Below are 22,794 nucleotides of genomic sequence, written 5' to 3' on the forward strand. Positions count from 1 at the left end.
CCTAGCATTTTATGTGAACATCTATTTTGCACATAGACTGCGCACTGCGCCTTTGCCTAAAACTTTCGGCATATTATTTCCTTTTAACATAGATCAAACCATATCGAGAATAGTTTGGTTCTTTCGTTTCGCTACACCATTTTGATGTGGAGAATATGGCGTAGTCAAGAAACGCTTCATCCCATATTCCTCGCATTAATTATTGAACTCAGCAGAAGTGAACTCACCTCCTGTGTCAAATCGGATTGTTTTAATGACTTTACTTGTTTCTTTCTCCACCATCACTTTGAATTTTTGAAGGTTTCAAACACTTTTGACTTCTCCTTCAGAAAATAAACCCACGTCTTCCTCGAGAAATCATGAATTAAAGAGAGGAAATATCTTTTACCACTAAATGATTATGGAGTTATTAGCCACATAAATCAGTATGGGTCAATCCGAGTTGCTCATTTGCTAAGTATTCAGAACTATTTGGAAAAGAATTCCTCGCTTGCTTCCCTATCACACATTCTTCACAGAACCTCTTTTCGATTATAATATTAGGTAGTCCAAGCACCATCTCCTTTTTCACCAACTCGTTCAACCCCCGAAAGTGAAGATGATTGAACCGATAATGCCACTTCATGACCTCATCCTCCAGATCAAGTTGCACACATTTATCTTACACTATTTTAAGCTCAAGTTTGTACATGCAATTTTTCTTTATTTCTACCTAGGCAATGAGCCTTCTGAGTTTATCTTTCAGTTGTTGTTTTCGGCCCTTCATTAAAGTCGAGTACCATTTCTCCATCAACTGTCTCATGCTCAGTATGTTGATTTTGAGATTAGGTATGTAGTAAACATCTTTGATCTCTCTAATTCCCCTATTTCTCTATTGATACATGATCATTCTTCAACCTTTGACGACTACTTTTGAAGCACCGCTAAAAGAATTTGATCTGGACTCCACCTTTGAGAGTATTTTGATTAAACTCTCATCACCACACATGTGGTTACTTGTGTTAGTGTCCAAGTACCAAAACGAGTTATCAGAATAGTTCGACTTGATATTAGTTTCTAGAATTTTTTTCACCAACAACAATCCTTAATCTTCTTTCTCAGCAAAGAAGTTTGTTGGTACCTCCTTTTTCTTCTCGAATCTACAATCTTTGGAAATATGACCCAATTTTCTGTAGTTGTAGCATTTTATCGAATAACAATCATTGGCAACATGCCCATACTTTCCATAGTTATAACACTCAATATTGTTGTTTGTGTTTGTTCGGCTACCCCGAGCTTGACATCGGCAATGCCATTTCTGTTGACCGAGTTGCTCACTTACTCGTTCTCCTCTTCCTCTACCTTTGTTACTCTAAGCATAGAGCACATTCTCCTCTTTTATTGTCACCTTCGCCTAGAGAGCATGTTCAAGGTACTCCCCCCTTAATATTTTTCCTTCTTTGCTCATGTGCTTTCAGGGACCCATCAAGCTCTTCAATGGTGAGCGTTAATAGATCCTTGGATTCCTCTAATGCGCACATGATATTTTCGAAACTATCTATGAATGACCTTATAATCTTTTCAACAACTTGGTTTGATGAAAGACTCTCACCATTCAAATTATGTTTGTTCACTACGGTCTCCACCCAAGTAATTAACTTGGATACGCTTTTAGAATCTTTCATCCTCATGTATTTTAGATCTCCCCTTAGGGTTTGAACCCAGACTTGCTTCACCCGTTCGTCTCCTTTGTTTGCAATTTCGAGTGTGTCCGGTGCTACTTTGGAAGATTTTGCGTTAACTATCTTTTCAAAGTCAGATTCATCGGCAGATCGGTATAGTAGATACAGAGCCGCCCTGTCTTTAGAAGATTTCGAGTATGTGAACACTTTTTATCACACTTTTTTCACCTATTATAGAAGATGAAAAGCACATACTCCAAGTGCATAGAACTAAAACTCATCCTAGTCCACTCTCAATGTTGATTTATATGTGCCCATGAAATACTCCTCTCATAGGTCACTCATATTTATAAGCTCTCATGAGTTATAGTTAATAAAGTAAAAAAAATAAAGTTAGAAACTTTTTTTTTCTTTTTTCTGAAATTGGGTGAAGAGAGAAGAGATAGAACTGTCATTACTAAATATTATGATTATGAGAAGTATAAAATAACATTATTATCAGCTTAAACTCAAGCTCATGTTTTCTTTTGCATGCTTTTAATCTCCCTAGTCATAGAAAAAAAGGAGACATCATTAATATAAAAATGATCATATCCCATGCTGAATTGGAAAAATTATTTTGAGAATAAAAGAAAATTGATAGGAACTATAAGTATGAAAGAAATATTACTTCTACCACTTGAATAGATTTGGAATGTAAATGAGAGTAAATTCATCAATGCACAAATATACATTTTGTAACTTATTATTTATTCATTAGCCTTCTATTACATTATGTTTAAATAATAATTAAAAATAGTTGCACAACATTATAAAATAAAATAAAACTAAATAATTTATTTTCTAAAATATATTTAATAAATTTCCCTATACCTAAAAGAAAAAAAAATTGTTTTATGACTTTATAGGGATATTTGTAGAATTTTCAGTTATAGAGAAAAGGAGATCGGTTTTTGTCTCTCTTATTAAGAAATTAATTTATTTTTTAATTTTTCTTTTCAATACCTGAATTGGTACAAGTAAAAAATAGGTTATTTAGTATTTTTTTCTTTAATTTTTCGTGCAGTTAAATTCTTAAATAAATAGGAGTGAAGGGAATTATATAGATCTACCAAATGGTGCTAATATTTGTTAGTTACAAAATGGGATATAATTTGAAATAATTTTTACATTAATTTTATGTCTATGTTTACAGTTTAAGTTTTTTATTTGATAGAAAACTTAAAATCTGTAACATTTGATTTGTATAGTAAATTTGTTTATAGCTAAATTAAGTTTATTTTATTGTCCAACTCAAAAATCATAATCCTATAATTTGACATTTATAACTAAATTCAATAATTTTACATAAAAATTGAATTCATACCATTATAAATCTTCTCATCAATTTTAAAATTGGATAAATTATTGTTATTTTAGAAAATTGAGTTAAGAATATTTTATTATTTAATTGAATTAGAAAATATTTATTTAAAAGTAGTTCAAATGAAAAAAATAATTTATAAAAAAATAAAATTATTCAATTAAAATATTTTTATTTACTCAAATAATTTGACCGCTCTCCCATCTTAGACCCTAATCTCTTTCTCAGGGTCGCCTTCATTGGATCATTCGTCCTCAGGTTCCTTCTCCGGCGCTTCTCTCTGCCTGATTGCCTGCTCTCTCACCGCAACGGGAAGCTTTTTAGGTACATTCGTGTCAATGATGTCCAGCCTGCTCCACATTTTTTTTTGTAAAATTCCAATACCTAGTCTAATCAAATCATTTTGATCTGAAAACCTATAAGTGATACCTAAGATAGCAAAGTACATAGTATAACTTTCTTGTGAGTAAATCCAATTGTGGAAAATTATTTGGAAGTTGAGGTGGAAAACTAATCTTATTACAGATGAACTGGTTTCAAACAGGGGTTTAGCAAATTGATTCCCTAAAACTAAATTTGGTTTTTGATGCATGGTTTAGGACTCAATTCTTAAGTTGTACATTGTGTCAAGAATTAAGATTCCAAAAGCAAATAAAGTTTGGCTTTTTGGGTTTAGGGAGGAGATTGGGGGGATGCGTTAGAATTTTGTCTCTATTTTTAATGTTGTTTTCTTCACATGTCTCAAGTTTTACTTGCTTATCTCTTTTCTTTGTGTTCTCTGCCAGGTCAATTGTGTTGGAAGTTTATATTCAAGATAATGACCTTGGAAAACGATGCTTCTTTCGTTGACAGTGAGAAGAAGAAGAAGAAGTCTAAAAAGAGAAAACATGACGAGCATTTCAGTGATGCAGTTAACTTGAGCAAGGATGATGAGAAAATAAAGAAGAAACAAAAGAAGACTAAAATTCATCAAGATGGTGGTGTTTGTAAAGAAGCTTTAGACACAACACTAAACCCGGATCACAGAGAAGAGAAGAGGAACAGAAAGCTAAAAGCTCTTGAGGATAAGAGTCTGCCATCATCTGATCATGTTGACATGACCTTGGAAGGCAATGACACCAGGGAATCGAAGATTCATAAAGCTAGAAAGGAGAAGAAGAAGGATGAATGCGACATTGAAATTGAGGATGGGAATTACAAGACTGAAAAGTTGAAGAAGGACAAGAAGAAGAAACAAAGTAAGGAGAAGGCTAATGGGGGTCACAAAGGAGAGAAGGAAGCCAATGATCAAGATGGTGATTTGAGTAAGGAATCTGAGAAAAAGAAGAGGAAGTTAGAAAAGAAAATGATGAAGATGGATTTGTTAGCAACCGAAAATGTCAATGATGTAACTAAGCAAGTTGAAAATCAGTCGAGGAAAAAGAAAGCAATTGAGGAAGTCAAAAAGAAGAAAAAGAGATCCAAGAAAGTTACATTCTCTTCTGAAGTGGAGGTTTTTCCATTAGACAGAGACAATCTTCCAAAAAAGAACCATGAAAAAAAACTAATTCAAGGTAAGCGGTTTACTCCCAAGGAGGATGAGAAGATTAAGGAAACGGTTAATAACTACATAATTGCTCACAGCTTGGGTGAAAAAGGTCTGGACATGATTATGCACTGTGTGAAATATCCCGAAATAAGAAATTGCTGGAAGGATATCGGACTAGCTTTGCCCCATAGGCCTTATGTTTCTGTTTATAAACGAGCCCACGTTCTATTTGAACGAGGCGATAATAGAAAATGGAATGAAGATGATTTAGACATGTTAAGAAAGTTCCACGCAGAATATGGTCCAAAATGGAAGCAACTAGCGGAAATAACAGGCTGCCATAGAATTCACATTAAGGATACATGGCGTAGAATAAAACTCGCAAACAAGAAATCAGGACGTTGGTCTCAAGAGGAATACCAAAAACTATTCGAATTAGTCAACACTGATCTGAAGCTAAAAGTATTTGCAGAAAAGAAATTGAAACACGGAATGTTGAGGGACAACATCGGTTGGACTGCTATCAGCGATAAGTTATCTACAAGAGCTAATCCAAACTGCTGCCTTAAATGGTACTTACAACTGACGTCTTCTATGGTGAGAGAAGGCATCTGGGCTGATACAGATGACTATCGATTGTTGGGTATGCTTTTTAACTTGGATGCTTGCAGTGTAGAAGAAGTGGATTGGGATAATATTATCAAACAGAGGACGGGCGATGTGTGTAGGAGGCGATGGAACCAAATGATTCGTCATATTCATAATTATAAGACTAAGTCCTTTCCTGAACTAGTTGAAATTCTAACGCAATCATATAAATTGGATGTGCTTGAAGCCAGAGAGATTTGGGATAACAAACCTTATGTTCCTTGAACTTGGGATAACTTGAAGTCGTTCCTCTGTCTATGACTTATATGAAATGTTCTATGGTAAAGAACTTTGTTTTGTTTCATGAACTTAGATTCTTTTGTTTCTAAACTTTTAAAACTGGCTCAAATTACTTTCTCTTCAACATCACTCTTCTTCTCACAACCACCTTCTTTATTCTCTTCCAAATAGCTAGAGCTAGATAAAAGAAGCTGTAGGTAAAGTTGTATTATAAATTATATTAATAGATGTATTAAAATAAGTTTAGACGTAACTTTAGTCTAAACTTAATATATATATATATATAAAAGTATTATTAAGATAATTGATAGATAGATAAAGAATAGGGACTATTATTGACATTATTCATTAATGAATAAAACTTGATATACCTCAACGCATCATCAATTTTTTTTGATAATTCTACCTTCTTGTTTTCCATAGCTCTTCATATCAAAACATAGCTATTCTGTTTTCTTAATATGGTATCAGAGCAAGAACAAGGTGAATAAAACCACTAAAGGGGAAGCTCAAAAGGAAACCTCTACTGCAATTTTTATCGAGGAAATGAACATCTACAAGAGGGATGCTTCAAAATTATTGGGTACCCTGACTGGTGGAAAGAGAACAAAGATGGAAAAAAAGATGAAAAACCACATTAACATGGCGTCCACTCCCCTCAACTATTTCGACGATGATCAAAAGTATAACAACTCTCAGCGGGAAAATACTCAAGAAACCATCTCTATGCTGAGTGCTGTACTACAACAAATGAAGCAGAATAACTCTTTTTCTTCTTAAACATCAACTAGCAAAAATGTTGCAGGTCAGTTTTTCTAATATTTTTTGTGAAATCCATAAGGGCGTGTTTGATAACCCTGGAATTGACATTGGAATTGGAGGGAATATTATAGATGTATTAAAATAAGTTTAGACATAACTTTAGTCTAAACTGAATATATAAGTATTATTAAGATACTCAGATTGATAGATAGATAAAGAATAGAGACTATTATTGACATTATTCATTAATCAATAAAACGGGAGATGACCCCCTATGTGTCATTACTTTTTCTGATAATTCTATCTTCTTGTTTTCTCTAACTCTTCATCTCAAAACCTAATTATTCTGTTTTCTTAATATTTCATCAAAAGATTGTTTACATGATAATATGAGAATTGATTAATACAACCATCATGAAAATTCATGTTTTGGTCCAAAATACCAATTCGACTATTTTGTACCATTAAGAAAGAGCACTTGAGGATCCCAATGAAAGTCACAAAACTTTTGTTAATTATTCTCAAACCAGACATTTTTCTAGAGAAGTCTAGCACACTAAATGATTCAACAATAGACCTCATATGACTGTATATTAGGTGATTGTAAGGATGGCTGTTTATAAAAATATGTATGCATTTCTCATATAGTAGACTTACAAACTAGTTTTATTACACAATCACAAACAAATATTATAGTATAATTGATAGAAACATAAACCACCTTTAATTTTTGTGTGACATTCTTCACAATGTCATTCTTTTGGCACCACCTCCACTCCACCATGCAATACTTTAAAAAAAATGCAAGAACGTTGATTTAATAATCTATTATAATGTTCTGTTACTATCAAAGAGATGAAGTAGAAAAAATTTATATCTCTGCAATATAAATTATTATTGATAACATATATCTAAAAAAAAATGACTGACATGCAAAGTGATATTATCTTATATATGCGGGTGAGAATAACAGGAAGAACAAATACCAAGACATTCATTATAACCCTTCATTCCCACATATCTCACAACATATATAATCCTACTCTTGTCCATTAGAAAAATAAAATTGAGTTACAGAGTAATAATGTTGATTAATAGTGAATGATATGAAGTATTTTTGTCGTAATAGTTGTTAAAGAAAGCCTCCATTATACCTGTTAAGATATGCGAGAAGATCTTTTAGAGTCTTACCTAGTTAACAGACGACATCATCCGAATACTTTGGGAAGAATATTAAAATCAAAAAAGAAGATGAACAGTCTCTTACAGATCTGGTTAACCCAAATCTGCAAAAAGAAGACAAAAACTCGAAAGACGATTTCTAACAGAGAAATCGCAGATGTCCAACAGCAAGTCGTTACACACTTTAAGGGATCCAATGTTGCATTAGCATCATCCCAAATATCACAAAGAACTTTCGACGCCATCCCCATTAAAAGCCATTTTTGCGAGAATATTGTAGCAGAGAAGATTCGTGCTAGGGTTTGAAAAATCACCTGAGTAAAGGTATATATATATATATATATGAGAATTAAAGTAGTTTTTTAAAGTGTTAGACTTGTTTTGTTATCTTATAAGTTTTAAACATATATATAATATTTTTAATTTTATTTTTAACCGTTTTAAGTTTATGGACGGGTCAACCCCATAATCTGAACCAAATATTCATTTACTCTCAACCAACATATGTAATGGTTTAAGGGTTTCTTTCTTTCTTGTTTTCTTGTTTTTTTCTTGTTTGCTTTTTTTTTGTTAGTATCCTTATGTCAAGGGTTTAATATTTGCATTGCACTATATTAATTACATAGCACATAATCACCCCATTTAATGTTTATTAACTTTCTTACTAATCAACCACTATATTTAATGGTTCATTAACCTTCCTACTAACCAATCAACATATTTAATGGTTCATTAACGTAAGACATATTTTTTTACAACCCCTTAAGTTAGAAGAAAACACATTAAAAATTGATAAAATTTTGTTGTGTAATTATATCACAATGAAAAGTTGACACATTACAAATACATAAATAAAACTCATCCTAGTCCACTCTCAATTTTGATGTATATGTGCCCATGAAATGCTCCTCCCTCGGTCACTCATATTTGTAAGCTATCCTGAGGTATGGTTAATAAAGTTTAGGTTTTTTTTTGAAATTGGGTGAAGAGGTAGAACTATCATTACTAAATATTATGATTATGATTTATAAAGTAAAAAATATAATTATTATCAATTTCAACTCAAGCTCATGTTACTTTTGCTTTTAATCTCCCTAGCCCTAAAAAAAGAGACCATTAATATAAAAATGATCATATGTCATGCTTAAATGGAGAAATTATTTTGAGAACAAAACACAATTGATAGTAGCTAAACTCTTTAGTTAAGCATGAAGGAAATGTTACTTCTACCACTTGAATAGATTTGGAATGTAAATGAGAGTAAATTCATCCATGCACAAATATAGACATTTTGTAACTTATTATTTATTCATTATTGTTCTATTACATTAAATTTAAATGATAAAAAATAGTTGAACAACATTACAAAATAAAATAAAACTAAGTAATTTATTTTCTAAAATATATTCAATAGATTTCACTATGCCTACAAAATTATATATATATATCATTTGATTGAAACTTTATTTTAGAAAAATTGACTTAAAAATATTTTATTATTAATTGAATTAGAAAATATCAAACCACTGTTACTAATCAAAATTCTAAAACATAAAATTCCAAAATTAAAGTACAAAATTATATAATTTTTTTGAACATTCCATATATTAATCTTTTTTAATTCGTATTCTTAACATAGCACAATTACAACTATCTGCATTCAATAATGTTAAATATTTAAGCTTAAAAATAATTAATATAAAAATACATTTTAAAACAAATAACTAAAATTGAACTTAATTTAAGAGAGCTAGTCGGCAAAAAAAAATTCTACCTATTTTTTTATTAAATATTAATATATATATTTGAAAACACCAAAACACTTAAAATTATAGAGAAGAACCTCTTTGTTTGTTTGCTTTCTTTCTTGTTTTCTTGTTTTTTCTTGCTTGATTTTATGTTAGTATCCTTATGTCACGGGTTTAATATTTGCATTGCACTATATTAATTACATAGCACATAATCACCACATTTAATGTTTTATTAACCTTCTTATTAATCAACCACTATAAAATTGATAAAATTTTGTTGTGTAATTATATCATAATGAAAAGTTGACACATTACAAATACACGATAAATAAAACTCATCTTAGTCCACTCTCAATTTTGATGTATATGTGCCCATGAAATGCTCCTCTCTAGGTCACTCATATTTGTAAGCTATCCTGAGTTATGGTTAATAAAGTTAGGATTTTTTTTTCTGAAATTGGGTAAAGAGGTAGAACTATCATTACTAAATATTATGATTATGATTTATAAAGTAAAAAATATAATTATTATCAATTTCAACTCAAGCTCATGTTACTTTTGCTTTTAATCTCCCTAGCCCTAAAAAAAGAGACCATTAATATAAAAATGATCATATGTCATGCTTAAATGGAGAAATTATTTTGAGAACAAAACACAATTGATAGGAGCTAAACTTTTTAGTTAAGCATGAAGGAAATGTTACTTCTACCACTTGAATAGATTTGGAATGTAAATGAGAGTAAATTCATCCATGCACAAATATAGACATTTTGTAACTTATTATTTATTCATTATTGTTCTATTACATTAAATTTAAAATGATAAAAAAATAGTTGAACAACATTACAAAATAAAATAAAACTAAGTAATTGATTTTCTAAAATATATTCAATAGATTTCACTATGCCTACAAATATATTTGATTGAAACTTTATTTTAGAAAAATTGACTTAAAAATATTTTATTATTAGTTGAATTAGAAAATATTTATTTAAATAGTTCAAATAAAAAAAAATGTTTGTAAGAAATTAAAATTAAAGTAATTTACTTAATTATTTTTACAACTATGTTATCATTCAATTATAAATATAAAAAATATTAGAATAATTAAATAAATTAAAACTCAAATAATATATTATATAAATAAAAAGAGAACAAAAATCTCAAACCAAATAGGTCGCCCTAATCTCTTTCTGCAGCCAACACTCTCCCAATTCGACTGCCGATCTTTCTCTTTCGCTCACCGGTCTCCGTCGCTTCTCTCTGTGCCTGCCTGCTCTCTCACCGCAACGGTAAGCTTTTTAGGTACACGAACGAATGTTATTTGAAATCGCTTCTTAACAAAAACTGATAGCTAAGATGTCAAAGTACATAGGATAACTTTCTTGGGGGTAAATCCAATTGTGAGAAAATTATTTGGAAGTTGAGGTGGATAACTGATCTTATAACTTTCTGAAATTTCTAAAATGTCTTGTTTTTTTTTCAACTGATTTCAAACAAGGGTTTAGCAAATTGATTCCCTAACTGAATTTGGTTTTTGATGCATGGTTTAGGACTCAATTCTTAAGTTGTACATTGTGTCAAGAATTAAGATTCCAAAAGCAAATAAAGTTGGGCTTTTTGGGTTTAGGGAGGAGATTGGGGGGATGCGTTAGAATGTCTCAAGTTTTAATTGCTTCTCTTTTCTTTGTGTTCTCTGCCAGGTCAATTGTGTTGGAAGTTTATATTCAAGATAATGACCTTGGAAAACGATGCTTCTTTCGTTGACAGTGAGAAGAAGAATAAGTCTAAAAAGAGAAAACATGATAAGCAAGACAACGAGCATTTCAGTGATGCAGTTAACATGAGCAAGGATGATGAGAAAGTAAAGAAGAAACAAAAGAAGACTAAAGTTCATCAAGATGGTGGTGTTTGTAAAGAAGCTTTAGACACAACACTAAACCCAGATCAGGGAGAAGAGAAAAAGAACAGAAAGCTGAAAGCTCTTGAGGATAAGAGTCTGCCATCATCTGATCATGTTGACATGACCTTGGAAGGCAGTGACACCAGGGAATCGAAGGTTCATAAAGCTAGAAAGGAAAAGAAGAAGGATGAATGCAACATTGAAATTGAGGATGGGAATTACAAGACTGAAAAGTTGAAGAAGAAGAAACAAAGCAAGGAAAAGGCTAATGATGGGGGTCACAAAGGAGAGAAGGAAGCCAATGTTCAAGATGGTGATTTGAGTAAGGAATCTGAGAAAAAGAAGAGGAAGTTAGAAAAGAAAATGATGAAGATGGATTTGTCAGCAACCGAAAATGTCAATGATGTAACTAAGCAAGTTGAAAATCAGTCGAGGAAAAATAAAGCAATTGAGGAAGTCAAAAAGAAGAAAAAAAGATCCAAGAAAGTTACATTCTCTTCTGAAGTGGAGGTTTTTCCATTAGACAACGACGGTCTTCCAAAGGAGAACCATGAAAAAAAGCTAATTCAAGGTAAGCGGTTTACTCCCGAGGAGGATGAGAAGATTAAGGAAGCGGTTAATAACTACATAATTGATCACAACTTGGGTGAAAAAGGTCTGGACATGCTTATGCACTCTATGAAATATCCCGAAATAAGAAATTGCTGGAAGGAAATCGGACTAGCTTTGCCCCACAGACCTTCCGCTGCTGTTTATTACCGAGCCCACATTCTATTTGAACGAGGCGATAATGGAAAATGGAATGAAGATGAATTCGATATGTTAAGAAAGTTCCACGCAGAATATGGTCCAAAATGGAAGCAACTAGCTGAAATAACAGGTCGCCATAGACTTCACATTAAGGATACATGGCGTAGAATAAAATTGGCAGACCAGAAATCAGGACGTTGGTCTCAAGACGAATACCAAAAATTATTCGATTTAGTCAACACCGATCTGAAGCTAAAAGTATTTGCAGAAAAGAAATCGAAACACGGAATGTTGAGGGACAACATTGGTTGGACTGCGATTAGCGATACGTTATCTACAAGAATACCTGCATTTTGCTGCCTTAAATGGTACGAACAACTGACGTCCCCTATGGTGAAAGAAGGCATTTGGGCTGATACAGATGACTATCGATTGTTGGGTATGCTTTTTAACTTGGATGCTTGCAGTGTAGAAGAAGTGGATTGGGATAATATTATCGAACAGAGGCCGGGCGAAGTGTGTAGGAGGCGATGGAACCAAATGATTCGTCATATTCATAATTATAAGACTAAGTCCTTTCCTGAACTAGTTGAAATTCTAGCGCAACGATATAAATTGGATGTGCTTGAAGCCAGAGAGATTTGGGATAACAAACCTTATGTTCCTTGAACTTGGGATAACAAGCCAGAGAGACTAAGTCCTTTCCTGAACCGTCCTCTGTGTCTATGACTTCAATGAAATGTTCTTCTATTTTTGTTCTATGGTAAAAAACTTTTTTTTGTTTCATCAACTTGTACTAAATACTCATTTTGTTTATTTTGATTCTTTTGTTTCCAAACTCTTAAAACTGGCTCAATTTACTTTCTTACTTCCTTTTATTGTTATGATGTTCTTTTTACTGTTGGGAGGGGTCCATAAATGGTCTTGATGTTTATTTATACTTATTGATTTGAAATATTATGTGTTCTAAAGTGTATATCTATTATTCTATCTTATAGGCTGCATCCTTGAAGAGTTTTTACTTAATATCATGATTCATTTGTTCCTTTTTTTTAGTCATGTTTATTGGGTTATTCCTTGTCTGTTCTTGTTCTCTTATTTTTTTTTGTAGCAGTTATGAAGATGTTTTTTTTTTCAGCTTTTAAGTCACGCCTTCGGTCTTCACAATTTTATAATTCATGATAAAACAAAATTTGGATCAAATAACAAAATTTGGATAAAATAACAAAATTTATAAGAACGTGTCTATAATATGTAAAAAGTGTCTATAATATGTATTTTTAATTCGAGACTTTAACCAAAATTATGAACAAATTTAATATTCTGAGTACAAAATTTAAGACTTTGGCCAAAACTATGAACAAATTTAATCTTTAATAATCTTACCATTTAAACTACTACGAGGTGAAACCTATTTTAAGTAGAGCTATAACTTCAAGATGGTAAACACATAATTAATTCAAATATATCTTCCTTCAACATATATATAATTATAAAGTATTATGATGTTACGAAAGAGCAACTGGCTGGTATAACAACACTATAACTCTCTTCTTCAACCCATCAGTCTCCCAAAACTATTGATTGGTAAAAGAAAAATGCAAATACAATCTCCAGAACTTCCTCATCAATCCCACTAATAGCAATCTGAAAAATATAACCAATTTTTTTAGGATCTACTATACTTAAAGGAAAAAAGTTGTCCATTGACAGGAACTTTTCATCAAAGGATTGTTTACATGATAATATGAGAAACGATTAATACAACCATCATGAAAATTCATGTTTTGGTCCAAAATACCAATTCGACTATTTTGTACCATTAAGAAAGAGCACTTGAGGATCCCAATGAAAGTCACAAAACTTCTGTTAATTATTCTCAGACCTGACTTTTTTCTAGAGAAGTCTAGCACAACATCCCACCGCCATAACCTTTCAATCAAGTTGCTTTTAGTGAGAATCGAAGATGAGATCTCAACTCTTAATTGAAGACTCATACCATGTGAACTACTCCGGGTGGGATGAAAGTCACAAATCTACCGAACCTAAAGATGAGAAATTTTATCTAAAAGGGCAATATGGGAAGTGGATGTAAGAAAATGAGTTGGATGTGAATGTTTTGGATTTAAGAATAGTTGGGTGTGGGTGTGGAACAAAACTTTTTTCATGAAACATTTATTGGCTATATCTATGAATCAAGACTCTCTTTGGGTTAGTTGAATCCAATCTAATGTAATCAAATGAGCTTCTCCTCAATTGAACTTAAATCTGATATTTTTTGGAATAGAAAAAGAAAATCTCGAGACTTGAAACAAGTAAATTGCTCAAGTATAGAGTTGGGAAGGGCAATACATTGTACAACCCTACTTCAAAGTTGAGAAATAGGTAACATTAGGTATTCGGGCCTCTTCACATATTAGGAACTTCAGTTCTAGCTTTTCTTTTTTTTGGAAAAACTTCAGTTCTAGCTTTCTATTATACCATCTGTGGGTTGGACATTTTCAAATGACTCGCCCATTTGGAGTACCGGCGATCCAAATCTAAGAGTTATTGACTCAGTTTCAGGGATTTAATATTTACAAAATTTCACCTCTAAGCTTATTTATTGATCAAATTTCTGTTTCTTTGTTTCATCTGTTTTAATCTCTTTCTTGTTAGTAGTATATGCTCACAATATCTTATTTTCTTGATGAGGGTATAAATGTATAATGAAAAATATATATTTTTAAAATAGAAGGTATTTTTATAATTTTGTTCGTGATTTGACTAGTGAGTAGATTGATGATTTGTAACCCACACCAAACCAGAGATTTCTTTGGAAGTGAACCTCAAAGCAGACTTTGAGGACAATTGATTTGTGAGATGATTACATTCAAAGCTATGATGTTGTTTTTGGTAAATTTGATCAAAAGACCCTAGGGTTGTTTTTAAAAATAAAAACCTCCAATGTTATTTGCAAAAATAACCTTTTGTTCTTGGGGAAAATTCAAATTACTCATAATAACTTTTCTTCTTCTTTCTCTCTTCTTCTCCCACAGCAAAAGCGAGTCTACTATCCCCTCCGACGTCTCTTCTATCCCCCGACGACACGTCTATCATAAGCAAAGCAACGTCTACTTATGCTTCCCCTCCTGATGTATACTATCCCTTCGACGACTCTGTATAGCATCTACACAGAACTGTAGCCCCCAACGACTGTACTATCAAGCTAGATCTCCAACAAACGCCGAATCAATGAGTAAGTTAGATATTTCTTTGTTTTAGCTGAAAACACTTGTTATTCATCAATTGGGATCGCAAAGTGCATCTTGCGCCGACGTAAAGTGCATCTTGCGCCAATGCAAACTACACTTTGTGTCGGCACATGATGCACTTTGCACACTTTGAATCAGTGCAAACTGCACTTTGCTCACTTTGCTGCACTTTGTTTCAGTGCGCAAACTGTACTTTGCGTCGGTGCAGACTGCACTTTGAGTCGGCGCAAACTTCAACGCAATCTACAGTTTGCAAACTGCACTTTGCACTTTGCCCTTTTCACTCACTTCTGCGAATTTTTATCAATTGCAGATCACAATATATTTGTCCTTAGTGTGGAAAATCGATAATGGTGTTAGTTCTTTTGTCTCTAGTTCATGTCAAGGTGTGAATCTACCCCAAAATGCTACATATGACTGAATTAGTTGACATCGTCTATGATGCTATTGGTGTGGACAAATTAAGATATGATTTAGTGGTCAAAGTGAAGTATAATATGGGTATGGTAATGTTTCTCCTACTGTTATCAAGCTAAATAGGGATGTGGCGTTCTATTTAAAAGAAATTTCAACTTCACTCCCCAATCATCGCAGTCCACTGTGTGTCTCTTTAGTAGAGAAGTCACTACTTTCAACTCAAGAAACCAAAAATACTAGGAAATGTAGTTCTATGATGTAATCGTGACGTATTCCCAATATTTGACCAGAAAAATGACATATTTGAGCAACAAAATGTCTTTCCAAGTTAAAATGACATATTTGAGAAGCAAGATGTCTTTCCAAGTCAAAATTATATATTGTTAAACCATGTTGAAGAAGGAGAACAAGGTCCATGTTTGTGTCCGAGTCAGGGGCTAGTGAATTGGTTGCTAGTACCGGAGTATGTCCTTCTCTTGTACCTCGGGAACCAATCACTTCCCATACCAGGAAAACATCCAGCCATACTGAGTGGCTTAGTTCATATGAACCACTCAAGATTGAAACACCTACTCAATTAACCCTTGAAAGTGGATTGGAAGTGGGTACGTTTTTTGATAACAAAAAAGAACTTCAATTGAGGTTATATAGACATGCGATGGCTAATAATTTTGTCCTCAAAGTGGAGAAGTCAACAAAAGATCTTTGGTTTGTGAAATTTCTGGGTGAGAACTACAAGTGGAGATTACGTGCTACAAAATGAAACTTCTCATAGATGTTTAAGATTCGAAAATTAATAAAAGAACACACATGCTCAATTTTGACGAGGCAAGAGGATGTGAGGCAAGCACCATCATGAATAATTGGGAAGTGCATCAAACGTAAGTACATGCACCATCACCATGACCACATACCTAAGAAAATAATAGAAGACAAACTATGGGTTAAATCTGACATATAATAAGGCTTGGATGTCCAGGGAAAAGACCTTAATGACGGTCCGAGGAACGGTAGATGATTCATATGGTAAATTGTCATTATACTTGTTCATGTTGAAGAAGAATAACCCAGGTACCATAACTAACATCCAGACGGATGAACAAAGTCACTTCAGGTATATGTTCATGTCCCTAGGCCTCTCAATTAGGGGTTTCAGAAGCTATTGTCGTCCTGTATTGTGCGTCGATGACAATTTTCTTAAGCACAAGGTTGGAAGTCAACTATTGGTTGCAATAACATTGGAAGCAAATGAGCAACTATATCTCGTTACTTTTGGCGTCGTTGATTTAGAAAATAAGAACTCCTGGATATATTTCATGCAACAACTAAGAGTGACAATGAAATCAGTCCCGGATCTCGTCTTCGTATCCGTTAGACACTCAAGTATTGTCAATACCTTGTCAGCGGTTTTTCCAGAAGTACATCACGGTGCATGCACATACAACATCAAAATGAATATTATGACCAAATTTAAAACTAATAACTACCAAGTTTTATTTGGCTTCTCGCGCATACACCATGTCAAAGTTTCATCTGCATTTTGACAAGATTAGGACTAAAGACTCTCAGATTGCTGAATATTTGGAACAAATTGGACTAGAGAGATGGAGTTGTGCCTTTTTCCCCGCTTCGCGGTGCAATTAAATGACATACAATTACGTAGAGAGAGATTTACTAGTTAGAGCATGAATGCTAGGAAATATCATGTAACAACATCAACTGACTATTTAATACTCACAATACAAGAATGATTTCATCAAAAAAGAGAAAAAACTTTCAACCACATAACGTTTATCTCCATATTATGAGAAATTTTACATGAAAACTCGAGAAGGCTAGATTTTACAACGTTAATCCATTTAACCAATTCCAGTTTCATGTGCATGACGGTGAATTTGATTTTCAAGTTGACTTCAAAGTTCGAAATTGTACTTGTAGGGTATTTGATGTATCCGATCTTCCTTGTACGCATGTCCTGGCTACTGCCCATTCTCGGAAACGGATTCTCTATGAGTGCTACACAAGGTTATAGAATGTAACAAATTGACCGCATGTTGAATTTATATGACTTAAATATAATTTTTCAGGTTTTACTCAACTAAAGTGTGGTACAATGCATATGCAGAGACATATTATCCAGTTTGTAACGAAGGTTCTTGGGAAATTTCCGAATATATCAAGGAACGAGTGTGCCTAAAACCCATGTTAAGGTTAAGAAAGGACAACTACCATTAAAGCGTAGGTCATCACAATGTGAGTCTCGTAAGGAACAAAGATAGTGCATCTTATGTGGCGGTTTATGCTATAACAGGGCAACATGCTCAACAGTGATGCCTACACTATCTACTACAAGACCATCACAATCTAGTACACAACATTCACAATCTAATGCACAACCTTTGGCATGATAGAATGATATTTCTTGATCAAATTGTGTTAGATTATTTATAATCAAACAAATATATTAAGAGAGTGTTAGGGTTGATGCTTAAAGAATGTGTTAGAGTTGATGCTTGAAAAATGATTGTTGGATATTTAAATTGCTTTGTTCTACTACTATATAGGTTTCTTGATTGTTGTTCCTTTTTTTGGTGTTTTGTTTGTGGTGTGAAAAGTGTTGTGTTTTATATAGGAGTTTGAATGTTATGTGTTTGAGTGTTGTTATCTCCTTTTTGTTTGTGATATTAAAATAGATTTCTTGGGTGTCTTCTAATGGATTCTAATGGATGGTGATATTTTGTTGTTTTAAGGTTATGTGTCTTATAATGGATGGATGAAATATATACTAATTGAGCATCTGTAGATGATACTATCCCCTTTCTACACTAGTAGGAAGGTTATGTGCTGGACAAGGGTTTAATAGTGAGAGTCCACGCAAATTACATTTGCGCGGACACAAATGCAAGTTGTTTAAGTGCAAATTGCAATTGGCGCCGACACATAGTGCACTTGCCAACGCAAATTGCATTTTGCGTCTGCGCAATTGCAATTTGCGCCTAAGCAAAGTGTATAATACTGAAGAAATTAGTGCACTTTGCTCATTAATGTAACAAATTAGTGCACTTTGCTCATTAATGTTAAAGTTAATAGATTTCTTTATATACTTCAATCATTAATGTTAATAGACTACATTAATGTTATATCAATCATTAATGCTAATAGATTTATTTTTGGGAAAATAACATTAATAGACTTATATACTTTTCAAAAATGTTAATAGACTATATTAGTGTTAATAGACTACATTAATGTTAATAGACTACATTATATACTCAATAATAAATGTCCTTATAACATTGCAAAATATACATCAATTTGCATTTAAACTTAAAAAAGCAAATATGACTGTCAAAATAGACATCAATTTCTGTAGTTCTTTTTGCCCAAATATAACTATTAATCCATGTCAAACAGTTTCTTCAACTCTTTCATCTCCGGTGATTGTCCACAAATGAACATGCTATAACAAGACTGAAACATATTGACATGTTAAGCCGTGTTGTTAAACACTCAGAAATGGCAATTGATAAAATAGTAAACTATTTAAGAACATGTATATAAGAAATTCTTACATGGATCGAGTAGAAAGGTGCTTTCAACTAAGATGATCGAGTAAAAGGGTGCTTTCAACTGAGAAGATCGAATATTCCAAAACTGTATATTCAAATGTAAATATCCAATACCTATGGGTCTATTATTTGGTGGAATAACCTTACCGTCCATTTCTTTCTCCAAAAATTCATGTTTTCTGTGATCACATCTGATACATCTATTGAGGAAGTAAGGTACTACATATATATAATTGTAAAAATATCGCAGTCCCGATTCTTGGTTGTCTTGGGGACTATTAGGTGTGGTATTACAATATATGGAAGACTTTTCAATTTGAACCGAGGATACCTGGACTTGTCAACATGGGTAATTCCCTGTTCAAGCAAATATGGAAGCATTTCATATAGTGGTTTCATGAACTTGTCATAATGATCCTTTTTTAAAAGTCCATGTTCGCAGTCATATACATTGATGCATCAATCTTGTAGGTGCACCTGGCACAGGACCCAGTGCTTCTACTTTAGGTTCATAAGGATATATATGATATTTATGTTATTCCAATAAGTCATGAATCTGTCAACATCACCCATAAAATATTCCATTAAGCTCGTGTTGAACTTAAAGTTTTCTGGATTTACTGCGAGCTCTTCATAATGAGATTGAAACTTCGGAGCGATATGAGTCACATATTGTGAAATTCATTGGAATATAAGTCCTGAAGAATTCGACAACCCTTCATCTAATAAGGAAACATATTGCTTCTATCTCCTACGCAATAAAAAAATTAAATAAGCACAATATACATATTGACAACTAGCATCCAACTAAATCAAAGTTGCATTTTGCGTCTGCGCAATTGCATTTTGCGCCGATACAAATGCATTTTGTGCCGATGCAAATGCAATTTTCTTAGACGCAAATTGCATTTGCCAACGTAAATTTCAATTTACGCCGACGCAAAATACATTTACGTCGCCATAAAATGTATATTACTAAATAAAACTTACATTATCATATAGCCAATTTTGAGGTTTCAGAAATTTATCAAAGAATTGTTGATCAGCTATGCAAGTATTCACATCCTTCAAGTCTTTACCCTTCACCTCCTTCAGTTACATTCAATTGTTTAACTCATTCATCTGTTCAATGTCATAATCTAAAAGAGAATTGACAGTTACCAGATCATTGAGTTTAAATCTTTTTCCACTAGGATTTGTGTAATTCCCCAATCGGGTGGACTTCTGCCTTTTTCTCCGAAATCATTTTCCCGAAAACTTTGTTGGAGTGAATTTTAACAAATTATCATCATCCTTCTTTTTCTCCAACTCCTGATCACCATCATTCTTCTTCTTCAACTCATTCTTCTTCTCCAACTTCTCCTTCCTCTTTTTGGCCAACTCCTCCTTCCTTTTCGTGGCCAACTCATTCTTCTTTGTGGCCAAATTTTTCTTGTTGTCCTTTTCAACTCAGCCTAATTTTTTCCAACTCATCATCTTTCTTCTTCTTCAACTCATCAAGCCTCTTCAACTCCAACTCATCATCATCTTCCTTCTTCTTCGTGGCCAAATATTTCTTGTCGTCCTTCTTCAACTCAACTTTCTTCTTCTCCAACTCCTCTTCTTCGAATGACTCCACCCACTTCAACTCAAGTATCTCATTCCGCTTTCTCTTCTCTTGCGTCAACTCTAACTCATCATCATCTTCATTCTTCTCCAACTCATTATAATCTTGTTTCTTCTTCAACTCCTCAAGCCTATTCTTCTCTAACTCATCATCATCTTGCTTCTTCTTCAACTCCTCAAGCCTATTCTTCTCCAACTCATCATCATTTTGCATATTCTTCAACTTCAAAAGCCTATTCTTCTCCAACTCATCACATTGCTTCTTCTTTAACTCATCTAGCCTCTTCAATTCCAACTCATCATCATCTTTCTTTCTCTTCAACTCATCAAGCCTCTTTAACTCCAACTCATCATCATCTTCATTTTTCTTCAACTCCTCAAGCCTGTCCTTCTCTAACTCCTTCTCCACTGAATCAACATTATTCTGTTTCTTTATTCCCCCAATAATGTGATTATTTGGTTGAACAAAAGACGTTGATCCTCTTTGATGTGCTTCATTTCAGTTTTAAGCTCATTTACATCATTTGTCGGCTCCTTTACATCCTTTGTTAGCTCATCAAGTTTGACATCAGTCTAGGCTTGAGTCACTCGATTTGTGTCTTGGCTAGATGGAGAATTATCTTGGTTATGTTGAGGATTCATCGTAAAAGGGACTTGCCGAGTAGACCGAGAGGTGTCTTGGTTAGATTCATCATTAAATGACCTTTTGGTCCTCTTCCTCTTGGCTAGTGTAGTTTTGGAGGGCTAGGGATTATGTAGTGTTCTCCTCTTTGTGGCCGGTTTGGGAGTCCTTTCATCTTTGGGAGTACTTTCATTTTCATTGTTCTCCACCATGCGGAAGATTTCCAAACTTACCCTCCTCATATTATCAGCTGCGAAAAGATACTAGTAAATCAGGTATATGAGTCTCATCTTCCATGCATCCTCCTTATCAGAGCATCAGAGGAAACTTGCTTCAACCTCTATCACTCTAACAATCATTTTACCTCCAAAATATTTAAGGACAATGGGTGGACATTGCGGACATTCTTTAATGTCCTTGTTTTCCACCACATAAAATCTACCAAAGTTGAGGCCTGTCACCAAGGCATGTTCCTTCATGCCCCAACAGACCTCCTGACCATTGACTATGAACTTTATCTTCTTTGAATTTGAGCTGCTTTTCCTCATCAACATCTGATGGATTATTGTTCCTGATAAAAATACAATCTTGGCATTGAATATATGCTGGAATTGGGTCTGCAAAGCCATGTACATAAGATCAAGGTTATTAAACATATCCATTATCTTTGACTAGCAGCTACTAGCGGATTTCCATGAAACACGCCAAGAAACTTCTCAATAATAAATTTGGTTTTGGTTTTGGTTGGTGTCATCTGCAAATAAACAATATGTTAAACAAATGAAAACACAATATACTTCAATGCAAAGTGAAAATTGCATTTTGTGTCTACGAAGATGCAATTTGCGTTTGCGCAATTAAATTTTGCGTCTGTGAGATGCATTTTGCGTCAGCGCAATTGCATATTGAGTCAACGCAATTGAATATTGCGTCAGCGCAATTATATTTGCGTCTGAGCAATTGCAATTTGCATCGTCGCAATTACGCCGACGCAAAATGCAATTTGAGTCGATGCAATTGCGCCGATGAAAAATGCATCATCGTAGAAACAAAATGCAATTGCGCATACGTATTATACAAATTCATACCATTTCAAAGCATTCAGCATTCACACAAAACAATTATTCCCCTAAAACCCTAAAACATAAACGTAATATATAGATTTACACCATTTCATACTCACTCAGCATGCATGCAAGAGGAAAACGATGGAAAAACAAAAACTCACCTGAACGTTGAAGACGTCGGTTGCTGAAATGATGAAGACGTCATCGGGGGAGGTGTTCCAGCATCGTTGGGAGTTGCTAGGAGTTGTTGCCTGTATTGTTTAGGGAGTATGGAGTCGGGGGAATTGCAGCGCTAGTTAGGTCAGGGAGGAAGAAGAGGGGAGTCGGGAGCCCAACGGTCAGGGGAGGGAGTGAGTGAAACTGAAATGAAGAATGGAAGGGGAATAAGGGAAAAGGGGAAATACAATAAGGGTAGTTTAGACTTTTGCTAGGGGCAAAAAGTTATTTTTGCAAATAACATTGTAGGCCTGCT

The 22,794-nt window shown here is 33.5% G+C and overlaps 2 protein-coding genes across 2 annotated transcripts; both read left to right on the plus strand.

The window, feature by feature from the left end:
• Nucleotides 1-3,247: 3,247 nt before the first annotated feature.
• LOC124910797 (cyclin-D-binding Myb-like transcription factor 1) lies at nucleotides 3,248-12,549 on the plus strand. Its single transcript, XM_047451476.1, has 3 exons — nucleotides 3,248-3,348; nucleotides 3,810-5,427; nucleotides 12,430-12,549. Exon 2 carries the CDS (start codon nucleotides 3,842-3,844, stop codon nucleotides 5,423-5,425), a length of 1,584 nt encoding a protein of 527 aa, XP_047307432.1. The 5' UTR covers nucleotides 3,248-3,348; nucleotides 3,810-3,841; the 3' UTR covers nucleotides 5,426-5,427; nucleotides 12,430-12,549.
• Nucleotides 10,311-12,549, plus strand: LOC124910796 (RNA polymerase I termination factor-like). The gene is made up of 2 exons (XM_047451475.1): nucleotides 10,311-10,427; nucleotides 10,839-12,549. Exon 2 carries the CDS (start codon nucleotides 10,871-10,873, stop codon nucleotides 12,455-12,457), a length of 1,587 nt encoding a protein of 528 aa, XP_047307431.1. The 5' UTR covers nucleotides 10,311-10,427; nucleotides 10,839-10,870; the 3' UTR covers nucleotides 12,458-12,549.
• Nucleotides 12,550-22,794: the final 10,245 nt, after the last annotated feature.

The sequence above is a fragment of the Impatiens glandulifera genome, chromosome 7 (genome assembly GCF_907164915.1).
Source record: "Impatiens glandulifera chromosome 7, dImpGla2.1, whole genome shotgun sequence".
Taxonomy (NCBI): Eukaryota; Viridiplantae; Streptophyta; class Magnoliopsida; order Ericales; family Balsaminaceae; genus Impatiens; species Impatiens glandulifera.

Bases quoted from the DNA above. Each gene is read 5' to 3' on its own strand.
- LOC124910797 (XM_047451476.1), top strand. From the start codon at position 3,842: ATGACCTTGGAAAACGATGCTTCTTTCGTTGACAGTGAGAAGAAGAAG.
- LOC124910796 (XM_047451475.1), top strand. From the start codon at position 10,871: ATGACCTTGGAAAACGATGCTTCTTTCGTTGACAGTGAGAAGAAGAAT.